The sequence below is a fragment of the Pinus tabuliformis genome, chromosome 3_1, assembly GCF_031772625.1.
Source record: "Pinus tabuliformis cultivar Carrire ecotype Pingquan chromosome 3_1, CPIR1, whole genome shotgun sequence".
Taxonomy (NCBI): Eukaryota; Viridiplantae; Streptophyta; class Pinopsida; order Pinales; family Pinaceae; genus Pinus; species Pinus tabuliformis.
In genome coordinates this window covers 590,633,495-590,648,250 of record NC_142301.1, presented here as the reverse complement: position 1 = coordinate 590,648,250, position 14,756 = coordinate 590,633,495, and the positions used below count along the sequence as shown (strand labels likewise).

At 36.4% G+C, this 14,756-nt stretch overlaps 1 protein-coding gene and 2 pseudogenes across 1 annotated transcript; all 3 read right to left on the bottom strand.

The window, feature by feature from the left end:
• Positions 1 to 1,566: 1,566 nt before the first annotated feature.
• LOC149188387 (putative pentatricopeptide repeat-containing protein At3g23330 pseudogene) lies at positions 1,567 to 2,127 on the bottom strand (annotated as a pseudogene).
• Positions 2,128 to 2,160: 33 nt separating this feature from the next.
• On the bottom strand, positions 2,161 to 2,766 carry LOC149188386 (putative pentatricopeptide repeat-containing protein At3g23330 pseudogene; annotated as a pseudogene).
• Positions 2,767 to 4,857: 2,091 nt separating this feature from the next.
• Positions 4,858 to 7,801, bottom strand: LOC149188385 (uncharacterized). The gene is made up of 2 exons (XM_089411651.1): positions 7,314 to 7,801; positions 4,858 to 6,076 (listed from the first exon to the last, which is right to left on the bottom strand). The coding sequence occupies exon 2, from the start codon at positions 6,009 to 6,011 to the stop codon at positions 4,893 to 4,895; it is 1,119 nt and encodes a 372-aa protein (XP_089267777.1). The 5' UTR covers positions 6,012 to 6,076; positions 7,314 to 7,801; the 3' UTR covers positions 4,858 to 4,892.
• Between the last annotated feature and the right edge of the window lie 6,955 nt (positions 7,802 to 14,756).

The window sequence follows — 14,756 nt, the reverse complement described above, 5'->3', positions numbered from 1 at the left end:
CCTGAAACAAGGGCTTTTATCTGAAAAAAGGGCTTATATTAGAATCTGAAAAGAAACTCCATATTGATCTCCGTTCCCAACCCGGTAACAAGTGATTTTGATTGTTGAGTTGTCCTTGTTTCTTGTTAATTGTGAATGCAAATTCCAGGGAATTGAGGAGTATTTCATGGGGGTTTTGGAGGTGGTCTAAGATTGTTGCACGCTTGCCTATTAAGTGAATTACTCGAACATTCATATCAAGAAAGAAAGCTAAAGCACACATGAATTGATCCTGTGACGCACTGTTCAATAATCGATAAGTTGAGAAAAACCGAGCAAGCGTGCATTGGAAGAAGGAATAGAAGAATCAGACTTCGACTCTACTAATAAGGAAATATTACAGGCTACGCCCAAGGTATCATGTCGATCAAATGATTTAGATGTAGTCAAGGAAGGAAAAAAGAGCGTTGATAGTGTCAAGGTCACGAAGCTTGAAGTTGCACCACTGGCAAGGTGGTGTTTTTGTTTTTTTTTTTCTTTTTCCAGAAAGAAAGAAAAAGCTAAATTATATTATATTGAGTCGATATAACAGATACAAAATAGTACATATCATGCTGATGAGACCGGATAATCTGGGGACATGGAACATAAAAACTCGAGGATAAGGTTACTTACGCAGATCCATGTAGATGAGACACATCGTGCAAGAACGGAGGGGAGGAGTCGGCAGAAAACATATATATGCCATACAGAAGCTTGGAAAGCAAAAAAAGGATGAGAAAACCAGATCAAATAATCAAAAGCCTGGGAGAGAGAAGTCCTGTATGGAAAATGCTTCCCCTCCAGACTTTACCTCCAAGGACCAGCAGCCTGGATCAAGATAAAGACCATTCTTTGACAGGCTGTCTGCAAGCTGGTTCTGTGCCCTGTATTTAATTTCTTTGTAAACAGTCTACAAAGACATGTGGTTACTTGGTTGTACATGTGAATTCATAATACTGGATACCCTGAATGGGACCAGATCTATGCCTTTGGCAAAGATGCACTTCAATCAGCACCCGCTATGGAGTTTTCTGTATGGGATGGAAGCAATTCAAGGGATGACTTCCTTGGGGGAGTCTGCGTTGATCTCTCAGTGGTTCCAACAAGAATTCCTCCAGACAACCCTTTGGCACCTTCATGGTTTAGGTTGGAAGGTGATGGTAGAGTGAAAGGTGATATTATGCTTGCAATTTGGATGGGAACATGGAGAGATGAAACATTCCCAGAAGCTTGGCAGTCTGATACGGGAAGTATGATGAATGCAAGATCAAAAGTATATTTGTCCCCAAAATTATGGTATTTGAGAGTCAATGTAATTGAAGCCCAAGACTTGCAGATTCCTGAAAAGATAAATTTTCCTAAGCTACCAGCAGTGGAATAGATGGTTGATAGTAGCACATAATTTCCAGGATTCTGGGGTTCTAACTCTAAAAGATGTCGTGCTGTTTGTTCTCCTATCTCTACACTCTGATGAATTCTACAGTCACCGAGCAAGGCTCCCCAAACACATGCATCTGGCTCTAAGGTCATCTTCTTAACAAAGCTTTATGCTTCATCCAAATGCCCAGCACGGCCAAGAAGGTCAACTATGCATGCACAGTGCTCAACACTTGGCATAATTTGATAGCAGTTCATCATCTGCTCGAAGTATTTCCAACCTTCATTCACTAGTCCTGCACGGCTGGATGTAGACAAAATTCCAATAAAGGTGATACTGTCAGGTTTCAAGCCTGCTTGGTGCATTTTAGAAAAGAGCAAGATGGCATCCTGGCCACACCCATGTAAACCATAACCTGCAATCATTGCATTCCATGAAATCGCATCTCTCTCAGATAATTTGTCAAATACTTGCCGTGCTGTCAATATAATTCCACATTTGGCATACATGTCAATTACGGAATTCACTGCGAGAACATTGGCATCAAGCGCAGTTCTGATCATATAATTATGGATCTCTTTCCCCTGTCGTAGAGCCGTTAAGCATACACAAGCAGGGATAGTGCTATAGATAGTATATGAATCTGGTTTCAAACCTGCCAATTGCATTTCCCTAAAGAGTTTCAAGGCTTCCTCGCTTTGCCCATTCTGCACATAACCTACAACCATTGAATTCAACGAAACTAGATCTCTCTGGAACATTTAGTCAAATACTTGGCGTGCATCACCAACACTTCCACATTTTGCATACATATCTACAAGGGCACTATTCACAAACACATTCAACTCAAATCCAGTTCCAATTATGTATCCGTGAATCTCTTTCCCCTCTTTGAGAACAGCTAAGTTTGCGCACATGGCAATGACACTCCCGAAGGTAAAGGAATCGGGCTTTACGCCCGCAAGATGCATTTCGCAGAACAGTTTCATTGCCTCTCTACGGCGATTACTCTGTGCATACCCTGCAAGCATTGCATTCCATGTCGCCTCAGTTCTCTGAGGCATTTGGTCAAACACTCGGTGTGCAAACTCCATACTGCTGCATTTTGTAAACAAGGCCACAAGGGCACTCCCCACAAAGAATTCATACTCAAATCTATTCCTAATCGTGGATCCATGGAGCTCCTTGCCCTGTTGCAGAGCTGTTAAGCCAGTGCATGCCTTGAGAAGGCTAGGATAGAGAAAACAGTCCGCCTTCACCCTACTCCTCTGCATTTCATTAAAGAGCTTGAGCGCTTCATTACAATTACTACACCTTGCATAAGCTGCAATCATGGCAGTCCATGATACCAAATTGCGGTCAGCCATTTTATCAAAAATTGGGCGCGCATCTTTTAGACTGCCACACTTGGTATATATTATGAAAAGATTGGTATCACCGTTAATGTTCCCCACAACCCCATTCCGAATGATGTGGGCATGGAATTGATTGCCTTGGAGTAGAGCTTTCATGGAAAGAAATCGAGTTTATAGAAATTCCTATCCATTGTTGGTTCTCCAGCGTTCTGGTGTGAAAAAAATGGGAGAAATTGAACTCGCAGTGTGGTTTTCCTACTCTTCTGTGCTTGATGTTGTTCAGATTTACTCTCAGCCATTGCTTCCTAAGATGCATTATTTGCATTCGTTGAGCCTAAGTTCGCAGGACATGTTAAGAAACACAACAATGAAGATTGTTGGATTGTGATTAGCTCGTGCTAAGCCACCTTTGAGGCAGGAAGTAGTGCAATACTTGTTGGATATAGAGTCTAATATGTGGAGCAAGAGGAGAAGTAAGGCTAACTGGTTGAGAATTATCACTGTTCTCTCTGGAGTTGCATCTGTTTCCAAATGGGTTGATGATATATGTCAGTGGAGGAATCCCATTACAACAGTTTTAGTGCACTTCCACTTCCTTGTTCTAGTTTGGTACCCAGAACTCATTATACCAACAATTTTCTTCTACAGTTTTCTCATTGGTAGATGGCACTATAGGTTTCGGCAAGATGCCACCGCACATGGATACACGAATTTCCAATGCAGATGCCGTTGATCAGGACGAACTTGATGAGGAATTTGATCCATTACAGAGCTCTGAGGCTTCAGATATTGTTAGAACGAGATATGGTCGATTAAGGTTTTTGGCTGCAAGGATACAGACTGTATTGGGTGATTTTGCTACACAGGGGAAGAGAATTCAAGCTCTTCTTACTTGAAGAGATCCTCGTTCTACTGGCATTTTCATTGCTATAAGTTTCATGATCTCATGTATGTTGTACACTGTTCATTTAACCATAGATTGTGACTAGTATGAGGAACATAGTGCCTTGTTATTGATACAACATGTTTCCGGTACACACTTTCCCGTAAGAAAAATCGTAATTTTATTAATGATAACAAAATTACATTTTGTAGATGCTGAAGCGCATATCCCATAGCTGGCCAAAAATCGCTGATCAAAGAAAAAATTAGACCGAAAAAAACAAGAAAATTAATGTACAATGGGGAGAAAATTATGTTTTTCTCCCTTTTTTCTTCTCAACCTTCCGCCACTCCCCCTGAGTCGGTAAGGATGAAAATAATACGAGTGAGGTGTCCTCCTCAGGGCGAGGATTATCCTTGTCTGAATCCGAGTGGTCTGAAGAATGTTGTCTTTTGGCACCACTGGTATCCGATGTGTCTGGTATCTTTGCCGGCAAAGAGTCCATCAGATCTGTTGTTACATGTTCCATAGTTTCTGGCTCCTTGTGGATCTGATTGTTCTCTTGGGGAATGGGGGTTCTTGTTCCGAATCTTCCTCCTTAACTAGGACATCTTCAGGGTCTGGTGGGGAGAATTGCCATCCCTTGGGCTGTTTTCCTACTTTCTTCTTCCTACGCATATCCTTTTTGGCTTCTGGGCATGTGTTTTGAAGATGCCCTGTTTGGCGACAAATTCTGCATCTGAATGCAGTATTTTCATAATCTAGTATTTGTGTCCAGTATTTCTGTTTATACTTGAGTTGTATTTGGTCTGGAAATCCTTTGCTGAGGTCTACTTCCACACATATGCGTGCAAATGTGTAGATTCCTTCCTCCGTTCTGTCTGTGTCCATTTTGATGAATCGCCCAATGGTGTTGCCTATAATAGACAGGACTTGAGGGCTCCAGAAGTGTAGAGGTAGGTTGTGAAGACGAACCCAGACCGACATCTGAGATACAACCATTGTATTTGGATCAAATTCTGGAAACCATGGAGTAATGAAGAGACCCGTGGATCCCATGAACCATGGTCCTTCCCTCATGATGATGTCCCTTTCCTCTACTGTCTGAAATTTTACAATGAAGAAACCTTTGGAACAGAGACGAATGTCGCATGTAGGTGTCCAGGTTCTGAAAACCCAAAGGAAAAGATCCATAGATTTGGGCCAGTAGTAGTTGAATCTGCAAATTAAAGCTTGTTTTTCGAATGAAGTACAGTCATTGTCTGTTTCTGGTATGTCCATGTTTATTTCTAGGGTGTAACTCAGCTGCTCTACTATGTATGGGGCTGGTGCTGTGCCAGCTTGTTTTGTTGTGGTTGTAGCTGGTTTGTTTCCTTCTAGGATGTCTTTGAATGATAACCTTGCACGTTGTTGCTTTTGTTGTGTTTCTGGGAATTTTGCAGCGCTGCCTTCCTATGCCGCTGCCTGAGGGATTTACTTTGTGATGGTCTGCCACACCACCTCTCAGCCGCAAGTTGAGTGTGATGGAAGACTCAGGTAGGATTTTGTATTCCATGAGGGTTTTGTTGTCTTGGAGTACTCTGCCTCCATAGATTAAAACCTGTGATCCTGTAGGATATCCAGTATTCTGGAAGATGCTGTTCTTCAATAGCAATACTGATTTGGTGATCTGTACCCACGCCAGATGTGTCCTCCCATTAGGGGTTTTTATAAAAACTTGAAAAATGAGAGGGTTTACCAGCGATTTAAGTTCTGGTTCTTCCGCGGACTCCTTTCTGCTGTCCACAAAGCTCTGAGGGTAAATGTTTGTATTGCTGTCCTTAATGGCGTAGTTGCCAAGATCCCTAGCCATAGAGCCCCTGTCGCTCTCCGGAATAGTCATAATAGTCTTCTTTCCACAGTAAATAAGCTGACCTGGGTTCAACTCTTCAGCCGCTATGGGGAGCTCCTTCTGTAGCTTGTAATGGAGTAGGTACCTGTATATAGTCTTGCAGAGAGGAGCGACGCGGCCTGGATCGTATTTGTCATCCATGGCATTTCCCCTGTTGTATCCAGTTCGTGCGCTATAGGTAAGGCAACTGAGATGTGCAGGTTTCCTCCAGCGATGGCTATGGGATTTGTAAACGGAATCTGTTTCCTTTCCCTGTGCACGGATAAATCGACCTAGCTCGGTTCCGTCCTCTGTGTCGGCGCCAGATATCGCCTCTGCTCCATCTGGGTTGTTCGATGACTGCTTCGGCACTTCGGTTTCGACAGTGTCAGCCTGCTCTGAATCAACCTTTTGCGCTGCCTGCCTCGACTGTGCATCTCCAGCGATCTCCGTCTTGTGAGTAGGGTTTGCTGCAACGACCTTCATTGCAGAGCGAGGAGCCATTTTTTCCTCACCAACTCTCTTTTCATGAATCAATGTTTCCGGTACACTCGATACCAAGTGTGTGCCTATAATCAGCAAATAAGTGGTTGAAAGTTACAATTTATATACTTGAACTATTTAATCAAGAGAATTCTGCAGGAACGATGTGACTGTTATTGAGGGTTTATATGACAACAGTTATGCGTCTCAGATCAATGGAAAGAACAACAGGGTAAAAACATAACTACCATGTGAATATAATTAAAAGAAAAAGGAAATATTTGTTTGTTTCTGTAGAAATGAAGATTTTCACGGTAGAAGATAGTGACGGTACTTTAGTTCCTATTCTTTCCAAAAACAAACAAAAGAGAACATAATTACTATGGGGGAAAGATTTATCCTCTGTGGCTGTGTAAAATTGTTATCCCGAGAAGAATTGATGGTACTTTAGTTTCTATTCTTTCCAAAAGAAAACAAAAGAGAACATAATTACTATGAGGGAAAGATTTATCTTTAGCGGCTGTGTAAAATTGTTATCCCGAGAAGAACTAAAACAATTGCTGCGATAATTCATTGCTTAGAATTAATTGTTGTATTATACAAAAGAACCTGTCTGTCTACACTTGAAGGGACAGTAGTTCAAACTGAAAACCCTATAATCTAAGTACTATCTTATTGAACAGGTCATGTTATTCAAGTAAAGTTTTACTAAAAAATAAGAAAATGCTTAACTCACAGATTGACATATGAAAGAAAAACAGAAAGTCTTATATCAAGTGTTCAACGTGATGAAAGACACACTCAGCAATTTAATTTAACCAGCGCTATGGGAAGGCCGTGGAGGTCACGAAGCCGGTTGGAGAAATCATACACCTTTGGATTTACCTCTCAAAATTACCAAAAGAAGTAACAGTGAGGCGGTTGCAGAAGGGTAGAGTTCAAAATATAACAAGGAAAATGAGTAAGCCAACACAACAATGTTATAACCATGAATGTACATGAAATTTAATTGGAACAGTAATCGTATCACTGGCGAGAACTGGAAATTATTCCGGAATCCATACTGGTAAATAAATACTAATATAGTTTTTGAACGGTAATAATAACAAAATAACCATCTGACACATTTTTTAACAATTTGAGAAAAAACAGTACGAGGGTTTAACTTCTGGAGCAGAGCACAACATATTGTCCATTAAAATGAAAACATAGATACATAAATCGTAATTCCAGAAAATCAAACACAAATGTCATATTAAAGTCTGCAATTATAATTAATCTATAGCATAATATAGTAGCAGAGTTTACAATAAGGGGAATTACCCAGTAAAGGAAATAAACCCCAGGGAAATCACCCAGTAAAGGAAATAAATCCTAGTTGCCTGCAAGCATGTGAAGCAGATAGGAAAATCCTGGGAAGCTGCCGCCTCTAACCATGGTAATGAAAACCTTGTTAACGCAGAAATTGTATCTGAGAACGAATGATGGAGTAGAGAATCAGTCGCTGAGTGTATGTGGCGTCAAGGCAGTCGCAAATAACCTGGAATCCCAAGAGGAAGAGGTCGTTGTCGTTGGAGCGGTGACGAGCTTACTGTTGATAGATGGAGTTGCAGAGTGAAACCCTCCCATCACAAACGCTGGTAATGAGAAACTGAAGCGAGGGTTAGGTCGAACGGTTTCGAAAGACACCACAAACAGCCAATGTGAGGCTCCCAAATGAGAGGAAGAGGCTCCTACCCAAAATATCTGTAGTATTTTTCAATGCCATGGCCGAGGTTGTTTGAATCTTCTAACATAAAAATAAAAATAAACGTCTCACAACACAACAATACATGTGGCATGGAAGGGCTTTCTTTTTCAGTGGGGAACATTTTACGGTGTCATTAAGTTTTAATTTTTTTAACCTCGATTTTGAGAATGATGAAATATTTTTTAGATGGGCAATGACAATTGGGGTGGTATTGTATTTATTTGATATAAGGTTAATTTAATGCAGTTTTTTTTGGTAACTATGGTATATATTATACATATTCCTAATACGTTATAATTAGGGGATATATATTATATTTATTTATAATATAACTAGCATTTGCATCGAAAGTTGTAAAGGAAACTAAGTCGATAGCACATTTAGAAAAAGAGAATAGCACATATAGAAAAAGAGAATAGATGAAGAAAGAAGTGATATGTTATGTAATCTAACTATAGCCCAATTTGAGTGAAAAATAATTGTTAATGCTAAATATAATAAAATAAAACAAAAGAGGCATATGCAAGTATCCCACCTTGTCTATTTTTTACAAGTCAAACAATTTAAATTATTTTAAATTTGAGGGAAAATATCTAAGATGACAACAACCATGATATTGGCGATCACAATAACAATGTTGATGATGATGACGATAACAATGTCAACCAGCGTGATACAATTACAATGATTATAATAATAACAACAATGATTATAATAATAACAATTTTCGGCATATTATTTTATATTTTAAGAAATATCAATCCCACAAAATATTGTATTACTTGACTTTGGGAAAAAAGAAAAAAAGACTACACCTTTTTAAAATTATCACAAGTTTAATAAATTAAAACCATAAAATTATATATTAAAAAATATAATGATGCAATGTGGCTATGGAGATTGTGAATGGTGTGTGAGATTTGGTTTGCTTTATCATGGGTTCTAGATAAATGTTGTCTTATAAATAGAATGATTGATTTAAATGTTATCATGGAGAGATGCTGCAACTCTAAAGTCTCTCGAGACATGACTGTTATACCACGTAGAAGATATTCTCACATGTCCAGGTGGGATTCTTAAAGTTGACTATCCTATAGAGAAAGTCCTACTGCAACTGTTATACCACATAGAAGATATTCTCACATGTCCAAGTGGGATTCTTAAAGTTGACTATTGTATAGAGAAAGTCCTGCTGCAACTGTTATACTAGGTAGAAAATATTCTCGCATGTCCAAGTGGGATTCTTACAGTTGACTATCTTGTAGAGAAAGTCTCTTACTACTTATATGATTAAGCAAATTGCTTGATTTGAAATTCCACTACTTTTAATCACATACTAACTATATTTAATCATTTAACAACTTAAATGATTAACAATGTATACAATCACTCTTTATTCAAAAAACTCTTTATTTAAAACTTCATGAATTTATTTTTAATGCTTTATCATAAATGTTAATTAAGCATCATTTATAAAATTACAATATTACTAGGTACAAAATTAATCTAGACCTTTCATACATAATGAGGGAAATGAATTTAATTTTTCTTTTATTTATTTTTTTGGGTGGTTGAAGTAGATAGGATTAATTATGGATTTTGGACCAATAAATGTCCTCAAAATGCACCAATCATCAGTTAGATAAAAGTTACTTAAATTTATTTTATTGCTGAATTCTAATCAATAATATTTAAAAAAAAAGAAATAATAAATGTTCATAAAATTATAATACTATTCAAAGCCTGTAGCTGTTGTGAGATGAAGCAAGAGTGGTTACTTTAGCTTTTTAGATACTTTTGAAGATTATCAGCTACATTGTATTTATATTCATTTATTATTGATCTTTAATATGCTCAATTTTTTAACAAATTTTCAAATATTATAAAAAATTTACACATTTAAAACATATTTTTAAATGCCATAAAATACATTAGAAATTGTAGAATAATCGTAATGGTAGAATAACAATACTATTGAAATTCCAATCCAACCATCAATATGTGTCATTATTTCAAATTCCTCAGCAATATCATTCATATTGGTATGGAAGAATATATGCATTTATCGAGCCTTTGCTTTTACTATTGAGTAACTTTGGGACTCAACCTAACCTTGCACTACTGAATAACTATGGGACTCAACCACTAGATCTGTAGAAAGCTATGGGTTTTAAGTAATAGGATTTGACTGGAATGGAAATAATAAATACTATTAAAGTATTTTAATAGAATGACAATATTACTAATAAACCTTTGAAGCTGTGAGTTGTGAAATGAGGAAAGAGTGGTTAGAGTAATTTCCAAGAATATCAAATATATTGTATTCTGAATCATTTATTATTAGTTTTAGAATGGATGATTTAAAAAAATATTATAAATTATTTATACATTTAAAAATATATTCTAAGCACTATAATTAAAATAAAATTACTGCTTCAATAATTTACAAAATAATTGTAATGGTTGAATAACAATACTGTATTCTTGGCACTATAATTAAAAAATTAAAATAAAATTACTGCTTCAATAATTTACAGAATAATAATAATGGTTGAGTAACAACACTGGGCACTATAATTAAAATAAAATTACTGCTTCAATAATTTACAAAATAATAGTAATGGTTGAATAACGATACTGTTAAATTTTTCAATCCAACCATCAATACTTGTGTATCATTACTTCAAATTCCTCCTCACTGATCATTCATATGGAGAAATTTATATATGGAAAGAAACGTGCAACCATGATTTTGGACTACATGAAAATAATACGTACCCCTAATAATAAGCAGGCTACCAATTAATGAAATGGGGACGTTTTTTCTGATAGTTCCTTCTCACCCCACTGTGCATCATAATAACAGGAAAGAAAATGAAAGTTTCAAGGAGCAACTACGTTAAACATGAGTTAAGTCATGAACGGAGAATTATTTTCATGTTGAGTCATGCATAGAGAAATATTTTCATTTAGGCCATACGAGTTACAATGTTTAGCACATATATGATTTGAGTTAGCCATTAACCTTCTGTATATAACACCTGTATATGATTTGACGTAGCCATTAACCTTCAGTGTATAACACCTATCAATGGAGGCTTCTAAGTTTGTTTCCACCCACAGACACTTGGCATTGTTCTCGGGATTGTCACTGCATCGACTGTCTGGAGCGACGATGCTCATCTGACGGTGGAAAACCTTCCCCCTCTTTTCAGGCTAAGAGCCTACCCTAACCCTCCGTCTCGAACACCATTCTCTCCAATTGTTCAGAGCATGTTGCTGCTCTCTGCCAAAGTCATGACAGAGGAACCACTGGTTCTTGCTCGGATTCAGATCGATGCTTTTCCCACCAGAACCCCAGAACTGACTTCCAGTTATGCGTGGTTCTCCTCTCGACCTTCTCTGCACAGGTGCTCTCATCTGTCACAGGAGGGCCGCACCATCGGATGGTTTCCTTTAGCAATACATGCACCCAGATAAAACGAGGGTTTGATGTAAGGGACGTTTCCGGCTCCTACAGCCTTGGTTTTTTTGAGCATTTTCTTGTCTGTTTGCCGGTAAAGTTACAACTCGCGGCACTATGGTGGTAAAATCACAGGGATACTCCTGTAGCATCTTACCCACTATTCGAGTGTTAGTTTTGTTCCTCTCTGTTAAAACTATTTTGACTATTGCTTTTTTGTAATAGGTACCTCTATTTCCCTTGGCTACAACAATGAGGAAAAGGGGTCTGGTTAAGGCTTTGTTTCTTAACAGGGTTTGCCTCTGCTTCCAGGTATTTACTCCGGCATCCTCAAGGAGTTAAACTACTTATTTATTCTTGGATTGTTCTATTAGTTTGAGAATGGATGATTTAAAAAAAATGATTATAAATTATTTATACATTTAATTACCCTGTATTTTAGAGTTAGTTTTGTTCCTCTGGCTACAACAATGAGGAAAAGGGGTCTGGTTAAGGCCCTGTTTCTTAACAGGGTTTGCCTCTGCTTCCAGGTATTTACTCCAGCACTATGGTTGTGCTTCCATGTATTTACTCCGGCACTATGGTGGTAAAATCACAAGTATACTCCTGTAGCAGCTTACCCTCTTTTCCAGTGTTAGTTTTGTTCCTCTGGTTACAACAATGAGGAAAGGGGGTCTGGTTAAGGCCCTGTTTCCTAACAGGGTTTGCCTCTACTTCCAGGTATTTACTCCGACATCCTCAAACAGTTGTTGAGCGACTACTTACTTATCCTTGGATTGTTCTTTGTGTAACAAGGGTTTCATAGTTTGGCTTCGACCTCACGATGTAGCTGTATTGTTATAGTTTTCTTGTATAATTGACTCTGTCCACAGACAAGAGAACAATTTATTTCCTATTTATGAGAACAAAGTCTGTTTAATTATCTATGAGACTAGATCTGCACTTTCAAGGTTAATGGTTATACGCTTTTATTGTTATGATAAAGTCCCTGTTATATCTGTACGGTCAAATGTGTTGCAGCATAGTGTTCCTTTCAAAGATTATTCATTTTTTGGTTATAAGTTATAATATGATCTTCATTGGGTTCTGTTAATAGGATTTGTAATTTAAATAATACAACCGATTCCTCTTGCATGAAACTGTTTAGTATCCAGTCTTATTTGTATGGAAATTAATACTAAGCTCCTTATATGTTGCATGCAGAGTGTTATTCTCTTGAAAATGGAAAACCTCGCATAACTAGGAAAGAACTAGGTTGGAAAAATCTCTTTTCATGCTCTCATTTTATTACTGCAAGGACATATTTATTAAAATTCTCTTTCATGCATCCATTTCATTTCCACATGAAAAAATTTATATAGAAAAAATTTCGTGCATACATTTTATTTTGGCAAGAACGGATTTAAAGAAAATTTTACGCTAATTTAGCTAAATAAAGTTCATAAATTCACCATTTTATGATCGTTCACTGATGCTGAGGGCTTAAAACAAATATTTTATTTTAGCAAGAACAAATTTAAAGAAAAAAATAGGCTAATTTAACTAAATAAAATTCTTAAATTCACCATTTCGTGATCGGTTATTGATGCTGAGAGCATAAAACAAAGATTTTATTTTAGCAATAACAGATCTAAAGAAAAATTTAGGCTAACTTAGCGACATAAAATTCATAAATTCACCATTTCGTGATCAGTGACTGATTCTGAGAGCTTACGATTTCTTTTACCTTTATGCCATTACCGTCATTCAACCGCATCGATGATTGTCCTGCAGGTCGATGATTGTCAAATGAATTGCAGGTCAATAATTACATAGCTCCAAGGATCTTGCCACAAAAAGGAAACTCGTTACAATGTAATCAAATATGGAATTGGGTGTTCTGTTTTGTATGCGAAAAGGGAAAATGGGGAACCGAGATGAGATGAGGGCATGAAAATGCCAGCGTAACTAATGGAATACCATGGTGGAGATGTCAAATGAGACATTCCCTGGACAGGAAATCCTCTTTGGCAGGGATACCCAGGAAACTTGCTAGACAGGGACGGAACAACAAGAGGTTTCATGGATGGATAAGATAGAGGAGGATGATATTCTGCGAGGCAAGCCATGGCCATCTACCTTCTCTCAATCATTCGCTACTCCAAGAGTGTTCGCCGCTCCAAGAAAAGGATCATTCGCTGCTCCAAGAGGGTTCGCCCCTCCAAGAAAAGGATCATTCGCTGCCCATTCGCTGCCCCAAGAAAAGGATGAATTTTCGACTGTTATTTTTAATTATAACAATATTTTTGATTAACGGTGGAAAACAGTTTAATCGTCTAACATAAGATCGGACGGATCATGGTAAGACACGTAAGACAAGAGGAGAGTCGATTTCAGAGGGAACGCCTTACGGCGTAATTAGGGGATATGTATTATACTTATTAATAATATGAATATGCATAATGTGAACATGTCTTAATAAAGCAACAAAATCAATAATAACACATTAAAGTAACAAAATCAATAAACATATCTATATATATATATATATATATATATATATATATATATATATTATAATAAAATTATTGATATAAATCACAGATCACATAACTTATTTTGATAAATTATTCAAAAACTTACCTAAATTAATAATGGTTAAAAAATTTAATTACTTTGAGAAATAATTTATTGGATATACCATACTATTTCTTATGTGCTATGACTATTGGATATACCATACTATTCTTAATGTAAACATGTATTAATTAGATAACGCAATGAATAACCTTCTAATATATTACGTAACATATTTAATTGCTTTGCTAAATTAATTATTCAAAACCTAATACATAAGTTAATAATTTCTAAAAACTTTATTTATGAGCGTATATTTCCATAGCCCAAATTCATGTTGATATAAGATACAACCATAAATAATAAATCCAACCAATAATCTATTGGAATAAGTATGAGTTCCTTAAAATTATCTTTTTAATAAATTTCATCTCCAATTTTATATATATATATATACCATTGCTCAATTTGTGTGCGTTATCCTTGCTTAAATGGCAAAATATTATATATTTTATAAAACTTTTGTTTATATTTTATAGAGCATTTACACCTCTTATTAATTACATCAATACTTAGTAAAATATATGCTTACCCATTGCTCAATTTGTGTGTCATCTTTGCTCACAAGGCAAAATATTATATATTTTATAAAACTTTTCAATCTTGTTTATATTTTATAGAGCATTTACACATTTTATTAATTACATTAATATTTAGTAAAGAACATGCTTAACTATTATGGTTAACTATTAATTAATGGTGAAACTACTTGCTTGGTGAATCACAAAGAGTTAATATCTTAGGTAAAAATTTCTTTGTGGTAAACTCATAAAATCACTCACTTAGATAGAGCTATGACTTATTAACCATTATATTATTTGTTTCTATCCAGTCATGTTAAATTACAATTAATTGTGTTCTTTTTACCTTTAACTATAATATTATTATCATTATTTAATTTTGTTTTTAAATTAAAAATACATTTTTCTAATTTAAC